Source organism: Morone saxatilis, unplaced genomic scaffold (assembly GCF_004916995.1).
Source record: "Morone saxatilis isolate NCDOM2014 unplaced genomic scaffold, NCSU_SB_2.0 Contig18, whole genome shotgun sequence".
NCBI classification, from domain to species: domain Eukaryota; kingdom Metazoa; phylum Chordata; class Actinopteri; family Moronidae; genus Morone; species Morone saxatilis.
Window position 1 is genome coordinate 7,873,691 of NW_023339740.1, and position 19,525 is coordinate 7,893,215.

Consider the following 19,525-nt stretch of genomic DNA (forward strand, 5'->3'; position numbering starts at 1 on the left):
GTGTGTGACAAAAAAAATAAGATTGGTGGACTGTGTCTGGGACTGTGCATTTAGAATTTTTTGTAATGTCTTCATTACTAAAGAACAGTTGCAGCAATAGAGATAGCAATTGAGATACTTTTAAAATGGCGATTTTGATTCATTGATTTGAAGTGTTGTGGCATTTCTGTGTTGCTGTAATTACTGGCTGTATTCATCTTTTGCCCATACATTGTTTGTACATATCAATCCGGTATGAAAAAAAAACAGACAAAGCAAGAAAATAAATGCATACAGTATGTTTGAATACTACTGCCAGGTGAAATCTACTGAAATGTTCATCATTGTTATATTTTTGTTATATTTATTGTAACCACATTAGATCAAAGGGTACTAGTGCTGTATGTGTTGTAATATATGTCCTATTTACCAGTTGTCACACCATTTGAAAAAAAAGTGAAGTAAATATTCCCCTTGAGCACAGAGACATACACATTCATGAAAAACAAACTCAGACAGCATGATGTTGAAGGTGATTTGCCATGTTTTATGTAGCCTGTGTGGGTAGCTGAGTGGCCTTGGTGGGGCCGGCTGCTCAGAGCCGAACAATCGAGTAATTACTGTCCTCTGTGGACCTCGCAGGCAGCAGATCAGATTAAGAGGCTCTATGATCTGTTCCTGAAAGTCGACGCCACTCAAGTCGAAGTCAATCCTCTCGGAGAGACTCCCGAAGGACAAGGTACCTTGTATCATAGAAAATGCCTGTCTTTATATATATGTGTGTGTGTGTGTGTGTGTGTGTGTGTGTTGACTTGGCCTCTATCTTTGAGTGTGCATTTGTGTGTCTGCATGTCTGTGCATGTGTTTTTCCTGCCATAACTGTCTCTAAATCATGTTAAACATCTGTAATGTTGTGACACTGTAAATGGAGAATATAGCAGTTTTGCAGGAACAGGCAGGCACCTATTAATCAGTGACTGGTTACAGGCAACCTATCTCCTCGGGTCTGAATGCATTTTAGAATGGGAAATTGTAATTGCAGCACATTGACGTCAGTTTCTTGTCAGCATGACTTCGTCTGGATCAAAATCTAAATGGCTTCAGGGACCAGAGATTTCCATATTCAAGGCATGTTGGTGTTTGTTGATGATTCCTAGTTGTCAATGATTAACTAAAGGCGTACAGTCTATCGTCAGCTATTAATGAGGAGCTACAATGAGGAATTAAAGCAGCAGCTACAGACACATGCTTCATATAATCACTCAGGGATATTCATAGTAATAGAGAAGATAAAAAAAATGTGATAAGCTCAATTCTTATATTTATTTTAGATATTGTATACATGTATCAGGCCTTAAAAGTAATTGAAATGACTTATTTTTGAATTGGTTTAAATTTCAGTGGTAACATTTTCCTTACAAATTCGAATTAGTCAAACTCAGTAAAATCTGAAGTTTAGCCTGTAAAACCCTAACACCGCTTTTGCTTAACCTCTTATCTTAAATTAATATACTTTACACATAACTATTGGAAGTTACTATATAACTATTGTTGGTATAGATAAACCCAACTTTCTTTGTATCTGTACATTTATCGCACTTCACTTATCTCTTTGTTCTGATAAATACTTTTGTACACTAGCCTGAAATCCTGCTGTTAGGAGAGAGACATTTAGTGCCTTCAAATAGAAAATGTATTTAAAAGTTCTCGTCTCAAAAGTCCTCAATTCACTGATTTTATAGCAGGGTAGCCTAGCCTATTACATGTTCAGTCTATTAAATTAAGTAATTGGATTTCATGGCCTGCTTTTAATTGTCTCCTGATCCTAAACAAAGTCTTTTGGGGGGTAATACTGCGATTTGCAGCTGATGCCGGGCTTCTTTTTTTGTCAGATAAGGGGTTTGCATAGAGATTTGGGTCAGTATTTACTATAGCCATGGGTCTGGCTTCATTTCATGGACTCTAATTCTTCCTCAGTCCAGTTTCTATTGTCTTTTCATGTGTTTTTGTCTTTTTCTTTCTTAAATGTTCTGTGATAGATGAAAACACTTGAATTCACAAAGAAACATAGAGATATGGTAAATTTGAGTCCCCTGTTGTCACTTAATACAATACATTCCCACAACATGACACAAGTTGAGGTTAGCAGGGTAACAAATATAAGTGCTCATTATTCAGATAAGAAAGACATTATACGTCATCATGATGCATACTCTAGCTATTGTAATCCTGATTTTGTTGAACTTGTACTGAACTTTGTTTTTCTCCCAAAGAAATAAGAATGATTGTCTCGTCTGTAGCACTGAACACAGATTGACTGTGATGTGTCCTATCGAGACATATTACAACGTGCAGAAGATGCATCACTTCTTTGATGTTATTTAGTCTCCTCAAAAACAGATTCTTGTTCAAAGTATGCTTTATCAAAGATTGAAAGATTGACAAGAGAAGTTTGTTGTTTCACCGTTTCTTATGAATATTAATGAATAAAATGACTCCTTTTCAAACAATGAATTTTTACTGAGAAGTATGAGTTTCCTTTTCTACCAGCAGGAAGAAGCAGTGGTTGTAATTGAGGCAGGCTTTGTAGACGAGCTTCACATTAAAATAAACTCATTTTTTGGTTCGATTTGTTCACATGTCACAAGGGAGCGTAGCTATTTTCCGGCAGGCATTTAACAGACATGTATTGGAAAGGAACATTTCTCAAGGGTGGAAAATTTGTTGTTGTTGTTTTTTTCTCATTTAGTAATAGCTCAATTCATTTTGTAGATTGACTGCAATAATGGATGTGTCAAAACAAAAACAAAAAGAACTGTGTACAGGGAGTGCTTCTTTACCTGGAGGACATGGCATGTCTTCTCCCTAGTCCCAGGAGAGTGTCTGCCGGCTGCATGTACCGTGTGTCTATGTGCCTGTTTTGTTTATGTTTTTGTTTGCCTGTATGTCATTCCCAAAGCCAATTCCCATGTTTCCTTATTTTGTTACCTTTTCTCACTATTACATGTTTGTCATCTGGCTGTCTGTTTACCTGCAATGTACCATTCATGAGAAAAACTGATGCTGAAAGGTTTATAGACATCACCATAGTTTCTCTTAAACTCATAATAGTTATATTTTTAATGATTTGTTAGTTTACAGGCTGACCTTTGGTCATACGTTACTATATGTGATGGTATGGTATAGGTTGACAAGTATATACTGTAGTTTGGTATACAAGTATGCTGTTAGTCATAATTACTCAAACTTATAAACACTAATTCCTTCAACTGAGTTTATTGAACAGAGCAAATTACTGATTGAAAGAGAAATTAAAAACAGATCCCAGCTTGCTGAAAACTAGCTGGAAATGTATTTCTTTCAATGAATAGTTGGACATTTGGGGAAATAAGCTTATTTGCTTTCTTGCTAAGAGTTAGATGAAAAGATTGATACCACTCTCACATTTGTGCATTGAATATAAAGCTACAGCATGCAGTTGGCTGACTTAGTTTAGCACAAAGATGGGAATTAGAGGCGAACAGTTACAGTTTTACATGGGGTAATGTGCCAGACTATTTCTTGGATTATTTCTAAGATTTGATGCAGTAGTTGGTAAACTTTAAAGGTCCAATAGGCAAATAAGCGTACTTCCCCAAAATGTTGAACTATTGCTTCAAGTGACCATCACGCTAAGTGTTGCTATAGTGTATACAAAAAGCCCCTCAACCAGTTTATTTCATTTTATATGAACTCATTTTCCAGGTAGCTTCATGAGTGTGGTCTTCTTTGAAATGCACTCTCTTTGAAGTGTAAAGGAAACGTCCATTTACTATAACAGTCTTCCCCTTAGTGGCAGTGTCAAAGACCCATCCCTTGGTGAGCCAACCTCTGAAATAATTAAGACCAGTAGGCCAAGGGGACATCGCTTAGTTCATTAATTTCAGGTTTTAGAAATGATAATTAGTTAGCTTTTTATGTCTGAGGCCTCCTTCTCTTCTCTTTTCCCTTGCCTGCCATCTCCTTCTTTCTCACTTTTATGCTTCGTCTGTTGCTGACTTTATTTCTGACTCTGCCTTTGTCATCTCCCCCAATCCTCCAGTGGTTTGCTTTGATGCTAAGATCAACTTTGACGACAACGCTGAGTTCCGCCAGAAAGCCGTCTTTGCCATGGACGACATGACTGAAAGCGACCCCACAGAAATGGAGGCAGCAAAGTGGGACCTCAAATATATCGGACTGGACGGAAACATTGCCTGCTTTGGTATGCAAAAACCGAGCAGAAAACCGAACTAATTTCTGCACACACACAAATCATTAAAATTCTCCCTTAAGCGAACCCCTCCTGGCATAAGGCTTTAATGTGTCTCTTAAGTCACATAAGTGAAAAGCTCGGACACAGTTAAACCTTAGTCAAAGTAAAGGCAGGCTGGGCTCTCCTCCAGTCCACATTACAAGCAGCTTTCTGAGGACTCCAGAAGGAATGCTGCCGTAACCAATGCGTTCTAATTAGCTATAATCCGCCCAGAAAGTCTCCGGTGAGCCAGATTGTTAGCATTCTCATTAAAGGCCCCCTCTCTTGTCATAAATCAAAGCTTTTACAGTGTACAGCAGCACTAACAGGTGCTCTTGCGTTTTACCCTGTAGCCTCATAAACACATTAGATGTCTGTAAGCAACCCCCCCCCCACACACACGCACACACACACGCACACACACGCACACATACACACACGCACAGACTCATTCAGCATCCCCAGCTCCCAGCCTCTCTTAAAGTAACAACAGCTTTTAAGGCCCTGCAGCTTCCTTGAGAGCTCTGTAAGCCACCAAAGTGACAGCTGTTAAAGCGAATTTCCCTTTATTGAGACCTCGGTCGGGGAGCCTGCCAGGACACAAGTTCAGCTTGGCTAAACCAAATGAGGTAAGACATTTTTGTGCACTTGGCTCCCGCACAACTCAGCAGGGTAGCCACGCTGGCAGTTGGCTAAATGATGACACAGACCGCAAAAAGAAAGCGTAGCAGAACCTCTTTTAATCAACGCTCTTTTCTCTGAAGTCGGGAGTCGAGTCATAATCAAATTTTCTCTGTGTTGCTCAACTTGAAGCATTGAATGTTCCTGATTAGAAGATTTCCAGCCGATTCACTTTTTAAGTGTGACATTTCTTTAGCTATTTGCTTTTCTTTGGTTGATAATTCACTGCTGGATTCCTTTGTGGGTTTTCTTTACAGTACATGTCATCTTCCCTTCAGCAGCAGTTGTTATTTTACTTAACTCGTGGCTACTGGCGTCACACTTTCCTCTCAGGGACTTTTGTTTCATGTTCTGGATTTTAGCTGTACTTAATGATCAGATTTACTTAAAGGCATCTTCCATTCTGCTAAGTATGTGTAGGCCTTTTTAGTTATTCTCTATATTTCATTATACAGTTTTGCATATTAACCGACACAGTAAATGTTTACAGTGAATGGAGCCGGGTTGGCAATGGCTACATGTGACATCATTGACCTGCATGGAGGAAAGCCAGCTAACTTCCTGGACCTGGGGGGAGGTGTCAAAGAGAGGCAGGTGTATGAGGCCTTTAAGCTGCTCACTGCTGACCCTAAGGTAGGAACAAACTATTTAAAAAGCAGCTTTTCTCTCAAAAATGGATTGTTACAAATGAATAACAATTGCTTCCTTATTCTGAAGCACATCTTTAAAGAGAAAAGCAAAAATGCAATTTTACCACCTGTTGAATTGTCTTTAATATTGCAGTCATGTATCTTGTCAAAGCACATTCATAAAGCACTGTCTATCTGGTTAGCGCTTTGTCACTGAGACAACAGCACTCATTAGACTAGGGACCTTGGCACATGTCCATGTTTCACTGAGAGAAACAGTCTGGGAGGCTGTGTGATTATATGCCATCATTTTCAGTTCCAGTAGCATGATAAATCGCTGTTCTGTACTCTGCAATAAGGCACTGGTTTTAAAGATTCGTTATGATCCACGCACATGTACACATGTATTTTATCACACAACACAGGCTCATGTGCAAAAATCAATGCACACATACAAATTTAACTCAAAGCATCCTTCTGAAAGTCTTGCAGCTCAGGATGAGTGGCAGCTTGGGGTGTTTTACAAGTGATTCAACTCTATGTTCAGAAAGCTAATAACTCCAAACTAAACAACATGAGCCTTGTAATGATACCGCATTTCTGATTGTGTATTGACAGTCATCACACCGCTAATTCCCCCGCTGCTGTCACTCCCACATCCCTGGACTGATCTCCGGTTGCCTCTGTGTTATGGCAAAGCTGGATTGTGTGGAATACAGAGTAGCATTTGATACCAATTCAGTCTTGTCTATTTCACACTAATTTTAAAGATATCTAGGCACCTGGGAGTTGTCAAATTCAACCACAGCATTCCGGTACAGGTTACTTATTTATAAAAGAGGTGGCCTCTCACACTTTTCCTTAATTTAACATGTCTGCTTTTCTAACCTTACCAGAATAATGCTAACTTGCTTAATTTAAACATCCAGACACAACAGAGAGGCCATGAATACGTATATATTTTGACTGTGTTATGCAGTTTGCTCTTAAAATAGATCTTCTGTCAATATATTACACCTCTAGAAAACTCAATTCCATTTAGACCTTATACTCAGTTGTAGATTTTTTTTTCAGTGACTTAGTGTTGGTGGTGAGGGCCATTTTAAAGAGTTCTGCCTTATATTTATCGCACAGCAGTGAACCGACCAACGTTGCACACCTTTATAGATGAATGTTAAAAACCTACCAACCTTAAAACCCCAGCAGATGATACATTGCCTCACTCACATTTACATTGTGTGTAGATTCTATTTGGTCTCACATGAATTCAACCCACTGGTCTGAAGGGAAAAATAAAAATGAATATGGTAGATAAAAAAGAAATGCGATCAATAGGGGAAAAAGAAAACTATAAAGACTTGTCACTCTTTCCTGGTATGGGGCCATCATCTATTATTATTGAACCCTTTTAAAACAAGGTGGAATTCTGCAGAGGCAGAATCAGGTTGTAAAGTCTGCATTCATTGCACTCCCCCAAAAAAACACTCCCGCATGGACAAGAGGATCCTCCTTCACCCTCCTCCTGTTCCTCCTTCTCTTTCTGTCTTGGGCTGATTCCCTAGATCCAGATGGGGGAGTAAGCCTGCTGTCTGTCCCTCCTGCTGCTGTGTATGGAAATAGAGACAGGGAGCTCCTCCCTGACAGGGGAAAAAAGTAGAATAGAATTGACATTAAACTGGGTTGGAAGCACCATTAGCATTTCAACCAGGGGAGCTGAGAAACCTGCTCTGATCTGTGGAGGGAATGTTAATCATTTCACAATAAGAGCAAGAGAGACAGAGCAGCTCATTTGCATTTAGTTATTTTTTATTTTTCACAAATTACCACTCCCAAACTGGAAACTATGAACAGAAATTGAAATTAAAATCACGCCCATGGCTAGGTGAATATGTCAAGGCAGCATTATTGATTCCATGTGTCAAGTTATGGAGAGAGTGCTGTTCTGCTTATTTACATTTATCTTAAATATCAAGGCAATCAGTGCTTATGGCCTTCAAATATGCAACCATTTGTCGACAGCAGTCTCATTGTTTGAAGTCACATATGCATTGTTTACTTGCATTTCACGTCCTTATTATTCTGCCTTACAGCTAATAGTTGTGACGGCTGATGTTATTGAGATGCTCATTTCCACTGGTTGTGCATAAAGTTTGATAGAGGTTGTAGGGAAAGGCCATTAATAGTCTGCTGCATACGTGAATTTGTGCTTTTATTAGAAACCACTGTGGCTTTTGACTTGGAGGATTAGAATAGTTTATATGTTGTGGAAAAGACAGAAGTGCATTCAGGGACCAGGCAGGCAGTATAGCAGGAAATATTCTGCTGTAATGATACCATACATTTCCACAAAAACAGGTAGCTTGATGTCCGTCCTTTCTTTCAGTCTTTCTTCATCAATCGCTTTTTACGCTTTTGTCTCCCTCCCTCCATCTTTCTTGCTCTCTCCCTCTCGGTCTTCGCTTTGATGTCTCAGGCTCATTGTGCTGAGAGGAGTGGAAGTGATGTGAGTGTACTGCTGGCACTGAATAGCAGAGACGGAGTCTGAGATGACAAAGCCTCCCTTTTTTGTTTGCTCACTTCTCCAGTATCTATCCTTACAGCATTTATTAGCCTAAACATTATTATTCTCTGAAAGAACAGCGAAGAGAAAACAGATGAAATGGGGATACTATATGCGAAGTGGCAACAACATAGGAAAAAAAAAAAGTCAAAATGAAATGATTGGGGAAAAAAAAGAAAAGAATCATGAAGCAGTGTGTAGCCCAGTGTGTGTCTTAAATATGTGAGATTTTATGTAGCTCAGCTGGGTGTACTAGACCATTCAGCTTTGTTTGAATTTTGGCCCCCGGCTTTTTAAGCGGAGACATATTTATTTTTCATACTAAAATAAATAGCTCCACTTTCTTCATATCCACGTATAGAACAGTTTGTTGACAGAATGGCTGAATTTATTGAGGTTTCCCTCACATCACCTGTAGGCACGAAGCAGGAGCAGGCAGCAAATACCGACAGCCAAATAACCTCGTTATTGCCTTGTGCCTGTGCTGTAAAGAAAGTGGCAGATGGATGTTTTGTCCAACTCGACATCCATTTTGTTCTTAGGGCTTAAGGCACTTTTCTGTAATTTTTATGGGCTAGAGTAAATGATGACATTTTTCTAAAACATGCCCTTGTTGTTGGTGTATGTCTGTATAAGGGCCACAACTATATCAAACTGTTAATTATTATCGCAAAAACAAAATTCTACATCACAGTGACATCATTAGATAAATACTATATACTATATAATATAATTAATCTGTTTTTATAGTGCTTTACAAAAATTGAAAAGCACATCTCCTATCTTGGTACAAGATGTATTTATATACTAGATACTGTTTTTTAGATACAGTATCATCACATATATATTTTAAGTCTATTCAAACCACCACACTTAACATATTTAAAATATGCATGCAATTACATACAACTTCATACAGCAGTTTGCCAATAAATGTACTCTGGAGATCGGGACTGGGGAGGCAATGTACTGTATGAATGCATGCATGGACATCCAAGCTGGCTCGTGTTTGTTCACACACAAAGTCTGAATGTAATATAAACTTAAGTAATAGCGCTTACAACTTAATTTTACTATAGCAGCATTGCCAGAGCAGCAATCTCACTTGTGAGGTTGATTTGCAAACAGCATCTCTGCCATTCTTACAGATTCCAAACTATTCCAACTACACTGAGTGAACTATTTTTGAGCGTCTTTCCTTCTCAGAGTTTTGTTCTACTGACGTTGGCAGAGAGCCAGTCACATTGTGAGTTGTGAATGTTTTACCTCCTGCTCAGTACTTCTGTGTGTCTGTGAGTGCAAAAAGTAAAATGAGATGGAAGAGGAACAAAAAACTGTAAAGGAAAAAAAGGAAAAAAGGACAAATAAGATTAGAGCAAGTTCTAAAAGTCAAGTGTCAACTCTGCGTCTGTTTAGAATTTCCTGATGATATTATTATAGTTAGAAAATCACAAAATGGCATATCATGGCATACATATAATACAGTAAGTTATTCTGTGTAAAAGCTCGCAATATACTGTATCCTGTGTGTTTTGCTGTCTTGGTTGTTACCTGTAGGCTTGTTGCACGCTGCTGTAGTTTGCCGTGCTGCTGCGTTGTTTGAGGCGGAGCAGGCATGCAAAGTAAGGATGCTCCGCTCTGAGGTGAAAACAGGCACAGATTGGCACATTAGCATTAGTTCAGCTAGGCGACCCACCTCCTGGGCGAATATGGAGGTGTGTTCATATGCATGTGTTAATGTTGTTGCATAATGACACTGTTGATCATGAAACATCTTTTCAGCTCCCACTGGCATTTCTGTGATCTTAATTTGGAATGCTCAAGCTCACCTGTGTATGTGTGTTTGTAATGTTTAGTTTTCCCCTCTGCATTTTCACCTCCTCATGTTTGTGTGGAGTTATTGTGCATGTCCCCCAGTGCTTTAGCCCCCATTGGCCTCAAGCAAAGTGACGTGCTATTTTTCTTCTTTCCAGCTCAGTGACTCTGCCTTAGCTCACCTGTGGTCCCTCTTTAACCACTTTTCTACTTGTTGCAGTGACACCCCTGAGCCTGGCTGACTCTGCAGGGGACACGGCAACACTACTACTACCTTTCAAATGCGTCTGTCTTCTGTGAAAGTTGTATTATTCTGCACTATGTGGTGATACACACCTGGATGTTTATAGCAGTGCCCAAGTGTGTCTTCTTGCCAGTCTGTCATCTCACTCTTTCCTCTTGTGGTTCCTTCCTCTCCTTTCCATTTCTACAAGTTCTTGTAAGTTCTTTGTATCTCTCTTTTCTCCCCTGTAGCCTTTCATCTAGCTAAATCCTGTTAAAGGCAATGTGAGGAACTCCTCGGTGTCATGCCTGCTAGTTAAATCCTGCAGGAGCCCAGGCAATGCCTTTCTTATCCCGAATATGGAGATGTCTGAGCCCATGTCTAATGTGCCTCATCATGTATAGAGTCATAGAAAGGCAGTGGCACCAGCCCAAGCCAGGTGAACCAGAGAAATGCATTATGAAAAGTACACCATCCTGTCTTCAGGCTGTGTGGAAAAGAAAGAAAGGAGCCCTATTTTATGGGGCTGTGTCCTTGGGGTGCTGCAGCACATAGCTGTGATGGAAGTCACACAGCTCATTCAGTCACTGTGCAGAAACGCAAATAGGTGCAAATACATGCTTGTATTGTGGCACCCACATCATAAACACATCCGCACACACACAGGCAGCCCTCCAGGGACCCCAACAACTTCTAATCACAAGAGTCACCTATGATGTGACAGCCCCATGGTACGTTATTTTAGAGGGAAAGAAATCACCTTTCCGCCTGAAGCCGAGCTCCCTGGGGGAGATGCTGGTTTCCTGTGTTATAAACACAAGCAATGCAAAGCCGTTGAGAAAAGGAGGGAAAGGAGAAAACAAGCTACTGCTGTAATGGAGTTCATTCCCAGTGTGCAGAATATTACACTAGTACTAAATAGGGGGCCAGCCATGGAGGAACAAGTACTTAGTCCAGCCAACACAGTGGGGCTGCCATATTGAGGCCAGGCCACAGAAAGAGTGAACATTGCTTGTAACAGCCAGCCAGCGTGGGGGTTTGAGTGCTTTAAGGGAGAAGTGGCTCTCTGGGTGATGTATGTCGTTTTTTCTGTTATATGCTGTGCAGGTCATTGTATTGGTTATTGGCCATTATAAGAGAAAGGCTCTACCTCCATATAATGGTTTTTCTGTAGATTTGCTTACAGTGCATTAAACCCCCTGCTCCTGTGACAGATATAGGGTTGGGTTTTTGTCTATCATGGGACCTCTTCTGCTGTTGTACATTTAAAACCATTGCAGCAATGTAGTAAGCTTATGTTATAGGCTAAACCCAGAGTCCACTGACCCTGCGTCAGTCCTTGAAAAGTATTCATTGTGTGTGTGTGTGTGTGTGTGTGTATATAGATTCCAAGGCTGTGCATTGAAAGTGTCCCAGATATGGAACAAAGGTTCAAAGCTCAATTGTGCAGCCTTAGTGAAACGTACACCTATAGACTGATGAAGAGTGGGTGACCAGGCTTGGTGAGCCATGCCCTTTGATCTGAAAACCCACAAACACACGTATCAGCTGGACTTAAACAGCACAAAGTTGCAACCTTAGCAGCAGTCATCGTGTATGGACAGGAAGCAACAGTGTTAGATTTAGATTATGTTTTTGTTGACCACATTTCTTCTTATTTTCCATATATTGTATGAACAAGCCTGTATGGACATGAAACAAAGTGAGTCAAGCTCTTTTATACTGGAAGTGTATAGATATCATAGATATCATCTGATATCTGTTCTCGCTGTGTACAATAGAATAATTGTATAAAAATAAATTTTCTCATTGCAGGCTTTAATTTAATTACTCTGCTCTATAGTCTTTTTTGCATTGCACACTATTGATCATCAGCTCCTTTAGGTTTAATTGATACAGCAATGCATATGAATGCCTGCTTAATTCATTTCTCTTGACTTTATCTATGTAATGCCATCTACTCTGTACTTGTGCCTTTTGGGGACACACTTGCTGCCTGTTGCCGTCTTCCTCTTCCAAAGTGTTCATTGCTGCAGCATGTTAATATCAACATTTAGTTTGATTCAGTGGCGATATCGTACATGATCTTTACCAGTGTCACAGGAGTCTCAAAAAACAATCATTGCGTAGTTCACTGCCTTATGAGGCAGTTACTAATGTAACAGGTTTTTATGTGGTGATTTGAAGAAAGTTGCTGTGATACTTTTGGTTTGTATATTGTAATGTGCTGTCATTGTTACTGCATTGACTGAATCACTGATAAAATGATATGTTATTAATCAGGTTTACTCAAACTTTTGACTGCACTGTACAAGTTAAGGTATATTCCAGTAACGTATAAGCATGCAAAACAGCGTAAATTATATATTACATCATTTGTTATTTTAGTCTTACACATATTGTATTAATAATTATAATATGCCATAGGCAAGGTCATTCAGTTTCACGAATTAAAACAATGTTTCAGTGGATCTAAATGTGTCAGGGTAACAGGGTTCCTGACCCGGGGTTAGACACGAGCTGGTTTGGTGAACAGGAGCTTTTATTAGGGATGGGAATTTCATTTGATGTGATTTTTAAACAACATTTAGCTTTTTCAACAAACTGCCTGACTTGTCTAAAAAGATTTGAGATAAAGAGAGAGAAAGCGTACAAGAGCAAAAGAGAAGCACACAGAGTGCACAAGTGGGCGAGCAGGAATGATTCTGTTGCTGTTATGCATGTGCATCAGATGAATTGAGACACAGTTAGTGGTATGTATTTTAATCCATTTAAATTTCCAATTTCATGGGCTGCTTTGGGCATGGGCAGTGTTACACACCCCTAACTTGAAAATTTGTATGTATATTGAGACATATGCCACTCTCTCCCACTGACATGTATACACACATTTCCCGACGCCTAAACTCTTGAACCCTGACTCTGAAAATACATCATCCTACCATATCCATACACTGTCATGGATCAAATAACAAATGTATGCACACGTCATGAATATGGGCAAGATTGCATACTTTGCACCAAAAGAGGAAGGTTCACAACATAAACGAAGGACAAATGAGGTTGTCAGACTCCATACATTTTACCTCTCATTCCTCATGTGAAGGTTAATTTGAGGAAGTGAAGGAATTGTCCAGAGATGCACCATGGAGTTGATGACTTGTCAGATTGATTTGCCCTTCAGGGAACTAATGCCTTGTGTGTCTCTTTCTCCATTTGATCTGGGTTAGGACAGCGCAGCATGCTTTTAAAGACTTCTGTCATTTTCCAGTCCATCATCAGTAGACAACACTATTACTTAACCATCATGTATGCATAAAGACTATGGATTGCTAATGTATTCACCTTATCCCAGCACCTTGTCTCGGCACCAATTCGTCCCCTGTTGATTTTCACGAACACACACACACACCCCCACACACATATAGAGACAGGTCCCATGGGCATGTCTGATTGAGCTTTCTCCTGTCTGCCATTCCTCATCCGTGGGAAATCAATAGAGGATCTGGGATTGGAGCTCTGGCTAATTGAGCTCTGCTCTCTCCGTTCTCTTATTGCTGCCAGGAGCGTTTTGTCATCGCAGCACCTGGTTCACACCATGGGGCCACAGGGAGCAAGCCAGCGATCAGATAGGGCCTTTGGATGCCACAGGGAGGGGAGCTGCATGTGATTGAGCGACCTTGTGAAGTCGAGCACTCAGAGGAAGGGCACCGCAAAGAAGGGCTTCATTTATTCTCATGTGCCTCTGCAGGAGCTCTTCACCTGATGATAGAGAAAATAGAAATGTATCATCTGTTGTGCAGTTTAGGAAGTCAGAATCTTTAAACTAGTGATTATCACTCTGGGTTTCAAGTAACTCCACTCTCTTAACTTTTTTGCAGTGAAGTGAGGCAAGTCCTCAGTAGATCACTGCATAATGGTGATTGCATCCATTTGCATGTATTTCACATCCCACCGCTAACCAGGAGACATCCAGAGAATAAATTAAAATAAACTTAAACCATTGTCATTGGCAGTATCACTAACCCACGATTCTCTCCAGCTATAAATACCATGCCGCAAGAGTGGCGGTTCTGCTGTGTTTACACTTCACACATGGTCTCAACATAGTCATGGATCACTAACCCACGATATTTCCTCATATTAAATGTGGCATGCCTTTGCTAGCGAGTGTTGTCCTTAAAAACTGCTTTTCTACTCTTCTTGGTATAATAAATGGAAATTCCTTCCATCCAAACCATCTGCTGTCATCGCTCCACCCTTTGCCACCATTCCAGTTCTCCATCTCCCCATCTGTCCATGTTCCAAGACTTGAGGGAGTATCACCATCACAGGCAGCCATGTCCAGTGCTGAGAGACATTGCAGCAGAAGTGTGACTGTTAGACCTCCCTCATTTCATGCTCCCCTGGCTCTTATGTGTGCACATGCTGGGGGATTATGTGAGACCATTCAAACACCCAGTTGATGAGATCATTCGTGTTCTCTGAGCCATGTACTGACATCACAAACACTGTGCCCTTTCCTGTCCTCTAGGACTATTAATGTGGGTGATATTTTTGAAGTCACTTGTCGATGTTAAGCCTGCATAATTGAAACACAGGTTAATTGCAATGATGGCAGTTGGATGTTGCTGTAAATTAATTAGCTGAGTAAAAAAAATAGTGAGCCAACAGTCATACAACATGCCAAAGCCTTAAATGTGTTTCTTCCCTTTTTGACTGGAGATGGTCAGAGTGCAGCTCACATCATTAACTGTAGTATGAGTCCCTGTAAGTCACACAATTCATGGGAGACGCATGTAGAAAAGTGCTAACACAGTCATATCAACAAATATCAGCAGATAATTAAACACACTAAATTGACAATCTGTCATGTCATGAGGGTTTTACTTCTAGAGGCTTACGTTACAAGGTTTTGACTAGAAATAATATTGCATTACACAACAGGAGAGCTGTGGAAAGCTCAGAGAACAGAGCTAAACCAGAGTTCAGATATAGTTTTGCATCAGATTGGCTGTTGAGGTTTGAAAGGATAATTAATAATAGCTGATGTCCCTGCCAAGTTCCTTGTAAAGGGGTGCTCCAGTGGTTTGATTATCTTCCATAAAGTACACTTGCATAAAGTGGAGTAACTCACAAAAAAAAGTTGTCAAAATCAAAGCATCAGAAGCTGAGAGGTCCTGCTCTTTGGTCCCTGGTATGGCTCAAGCTAAAAAATCTCCTACATTTCGAATAATGCAGCTAAATAGTGTCTTTCATTGGACAGGGTTTTTTTTTTTCTGTTTTGGAAAGTTTCTCCAGAGCCACAGAATATATTATACAGCTGTTTTCATAGTCTGAATAGCACTCCCCATGACGAATAATGTGAATTTTAATTGTAAAATCAGGGGGGTGTTTCTTATTTTTTTATTAAAATGTCCGAAATAGGAGACAATTCCCCAACCTCATTGCGAACAGATGACACTTACAAAAGAAAGATAGAAAATTGCAGCTAAATGCTGCTGACATAGGATTAAGTCCAAGTCCAAGATACGGTAAATCTGCACTATTTCCATTAACTGTAAAAAATGTCTTACTTCTTATAGCAACCATACCCAGATAAATAATATTTAGATTTTGATTCAACTAGAAAATAATGAAAAAAACACTTTTATTTCAGGAATTCTGATAGCCCTTTTTTTACTGTATCTTAGAAATAGTCTGAAACTCGGAAATTGATTTAAATTATGTATTCGCAATTTAGGACATTACCTAGATAGAGATTACAGTGAGTGTTAATGCTACAAATGGGCATTTTAAGATTTAGTTGGATCCTTGTGTGTTGTGTATGTTTATCTGTAGCTGCTATGTGGGCATATTTAATTTGCACCACTCAGTGTCTGTGTGTGCATCCAGTTGTCTGTAGATTAAATGCTTGTACCCAGGTTCCTGAAGCATGTGTTTGTTCCAGCGTGGCCCCAGGCTCCTAACGACTCACATTAACCTTCTGATTTTAGTCAGACCCAGCTCTCAAATCCAACAGCCCTTCTGCCCTCTCTTTTGTTGCATCCCCCTGGGTTTTGGACAGGGTCATGGGTTGAGACACCAGCTCCTCTCCACCAGTTCCTCTTCGCTATCCGCCTCCATAACACCCTCAGTATGACATTTGCAAAGGACAGCATTAGTGTTTTGCTTACTCCTGCATTTTAACATCTTTTTCCACTCTTAAAAATTGTGAAATTAAGATTGTCTCACTTAAATTAGCAGAATCTTGCATAATATTCATTACATGGCCAGCAAATACCAAAATTTTCAAATCCCAAAGACGCTGGCTGCTAAAATATGGCTTCTTTACAACCAACTGGTTCGCCTAATGAGCAAGCATTCACAAATATACTTTGTCTGTTTAAATGTCCTGTCTCTCTTCTTCCCCACTCGTCGTGTTTCAGGTATTTGTTGCTTTGTATGGCAAGACATGCCGGCAGCAGTACAGCGAGAGATTATTGTCGGTGTAATTGGCTTTTCCAGGCCTGATTTGATACGAGCCTCTTGTCTGATCCACACACTTCTTTATTATCGAGCGTAATGGAAAGACGTTGAGGCTCACATGAAACGTTCGCCTCATCGCATCTCCAGAGAAATCGTCTCTTTCGTTTTGTGTCTGTGCTCAGGGTCAGGATGAAAAGCATTGTATCTGTGTTAAGACGAAGACCGAAATCAACAGAAATCATACATATGCTGCAGACAAATGATGGAAAATGGTCTGGAATTTTGAAAACAAACAGTATATACAGTACATTATATTAACTGTCATAGACTGTATACAACAGTATATGCATTTAAACAATTATAAATATGCACGATTTAGCAAGAGTTTACACTTCTGTGTTCTTATGTCCCACCTCAAATTTTCCTTATCCAGATCTCATTGTCCCTGCATTCCTGACAGTGGACAGCCGGTGGGAAGAATTTGGTATCAGACTGTATGATCCAGTTCAGTCCCTAGTATGCTGTCCAAGCTGACATGACTGTCTGCTGCCTTGTTCACCAAGCAGCAGAGGCAATGTAGAACACGACTCTCCTACACTATTATCTCAGTCAATCTCTGCTACTGCCAGAGGATGATACAGATGGACAAGAGATTTGCAATGAGAAAACGGAGTACTGTAGGGAAGGGAGAAGATTGTTATGCAGCAAAAGTAGATTGTATAATCAGTCTTTTTTATGTATTAACAAGATTTGTTTAATATTACAAAATTGCAGATAGCAAATTATGCCAAAAAAATATATTGAAATTATGTCGTAATGTCCATTCTTTCTTATCTTAAATTTCTAAAGCCTAGTGGCCTAAGTGTAAGACAGCATTCACACCCCTAGAATTTCTGTCATTCTCCTGTCATTTCCTCTTATTCATTGCCATTCTAGCATGGTTAAGAGTGATATGACATTTCTTTCGTAGAGGTTTGGTTGCCAAGACAACAACCCCTGAGGCCTTTTACTTTCAGATTTATTCTAAGCACAATAACACACAATATCAGTACTCAGAATTATCTGTAAATTCTTGATAAAGGTAAGTAACTGTCTGAGACTTGTGAAGATCAAATTAGTGCACCCACTATACAAATGTTCTTTAACCTTAATAGACTCTCAGTGGATGCTGGTGGATGCTTTTGTTAAAGAAGTTTCCATTGTGAAATCTAGACTTTGGTCCTTTTTGTGACACCCACAGCTCATTGTCACTTTTGATACGGTTTGATTTAATCAAGAGGGAACAGTAAGCTTTCATCTGAGTGCACAGCAGCTTCAGTATGAAAATATATGGTTATATTGTAACCCTGGTTCCAATATTATTGCAATTGCAAATTAAATTATGATTTATTAAATTGTATGCCTTTATTTGTAGTTTACTTTAAACAAGACTGTACAGAGCAACATTACCAGTGTATCTTGCAACAGATCTTCTGCAATAATAGGATCAGATACTGACGAGGCAGATAGGTTGTCTCATCGGTAGCAAGAAGCGTGCTCGACTAACTTGGCTAACATTAGCTACACAGTTCTCAATCCTGAAGGTCCAGATCTATCTTCACTAAGTTCTTGTAAGGTAACAAAATGATGAGTTATAATACAAATTGCTTTTTTTGAAAATGTTCAATTCGTAATTTTTTATATAAAAGTAATTAATAAGTTAGTCAATAAGTCTGTGAAACAGGTTCTAGCATTAAGTTGATTGAGCATTTAGGTTGGGTACATACACTGAATAGTTGTTTGTGATACCAGTAAGTTTCAGTCTATAGACTGCAGCAGCTTGAATTCTTCCCTGTCTTTCCTTTCTTTTTCCCATACTTGCCTTTTGTGCTGTGTTTGATTGATTCCTTATTCCAGAACCAGCTGTATCATTTTTAACAGCCCTATCACATTCATCTTTTTTTTTCCTCTTAGATCTGGAACGTCTTCTCTTTTTTTTTTTTTCCAGTAGCAGGAATTGGAATGGCTCAAATAGTGTATAGAGAAAGGAGATGAGTCGAACAGCACTGACAGAGAGGGAGGGAATGAGAGACTTGAGTTGAAAAGAGCGATAAAGAAAATGTGAGAGAGTGCAGAAGGTGAAGAAAGAGCTAGGAAACGGGTGTAGAGTGTGGTAAAGTGGGTGGAGGAATAGGGGTTGGGAGGGGGTTCTAGCAGTGATTACATTGTCCATCAGGCCACAGGACGGCCTGCATCAGCCCACAGGATTGATGTTTGACAGAATAATTAGAAAACTGTCTCAGCCTGTAATCACTGGAGCTCATCTTGCCGAAGAAGACTTCCATTCACTTTCTGCCACACATGCACACACACACACACACAGGCTAGTCCGAGCCATCCATGGTTGACTGGTATATGGGACAGTGGGTTGATAGAGTGGTGAGATGGGGGTGTCCCTGTTTATTCTTAAGGAGCTGAAAGAGTTTATCTGAAGAGGTGGGGATTGGAGGCGAGTGTGGCACCTCACTCACTGGTTCACTGAAGGCAGTAGTGGAGAACACGTTGGTGATTTTAAAGGTGCTAGAGGTAGAGTTTATGGACTGGAAAAAAATGAATTAAGTGGAGTTTTACTACAGTGGGTGGCAGAATGAATGAGATGTGGGACGGAAGACCCTCCTAACCTTACTCTTTCTGTGCTATTGTGTGTACTAAAGGAGTGAGAGGATTGTATAGATCTTGTTTCTTGAAATGCAAATCAAACACGCAACATAGGATGCATGCAGCCAATATACTGAACAGTTTAAAAAAAAAAAAAAAGGTGTGATGAAAAAGATGTAACTGAACCTTGAAAACATTGCAAAGACAGTCAAATAACTCTATAATTCGATCTAAAATAACTACTATTCGGAAAGAATATG

The 19,525-nt window shown here is 39.8% G+C and overlaps 1 protein-coding gene across 1 annotated transcript in view; it reads left to right on the forward strand.

Moving 5' to 3' along the window:
- Nucleotides 1–19,525, forward strand: part of suclg2 (succinate-CoA ligase GDP-forming subunit beta) — a gene marked incomplete in the record, with an annotated part of 86,303 nt that overhangs the window by 44,287 nt on the left and 22,491 nt on the right. Inside the window, 3 exon segments of the mRNA XM_035662061.1 lie at nt 622–718; nt 4,061–4,222; nt 5,424–5,566. Coding sequence (XP_035517954.1) covers nt 622–718; nt 4,061–4,222; nt 5,424–5,566 — 402 coding nt within the window.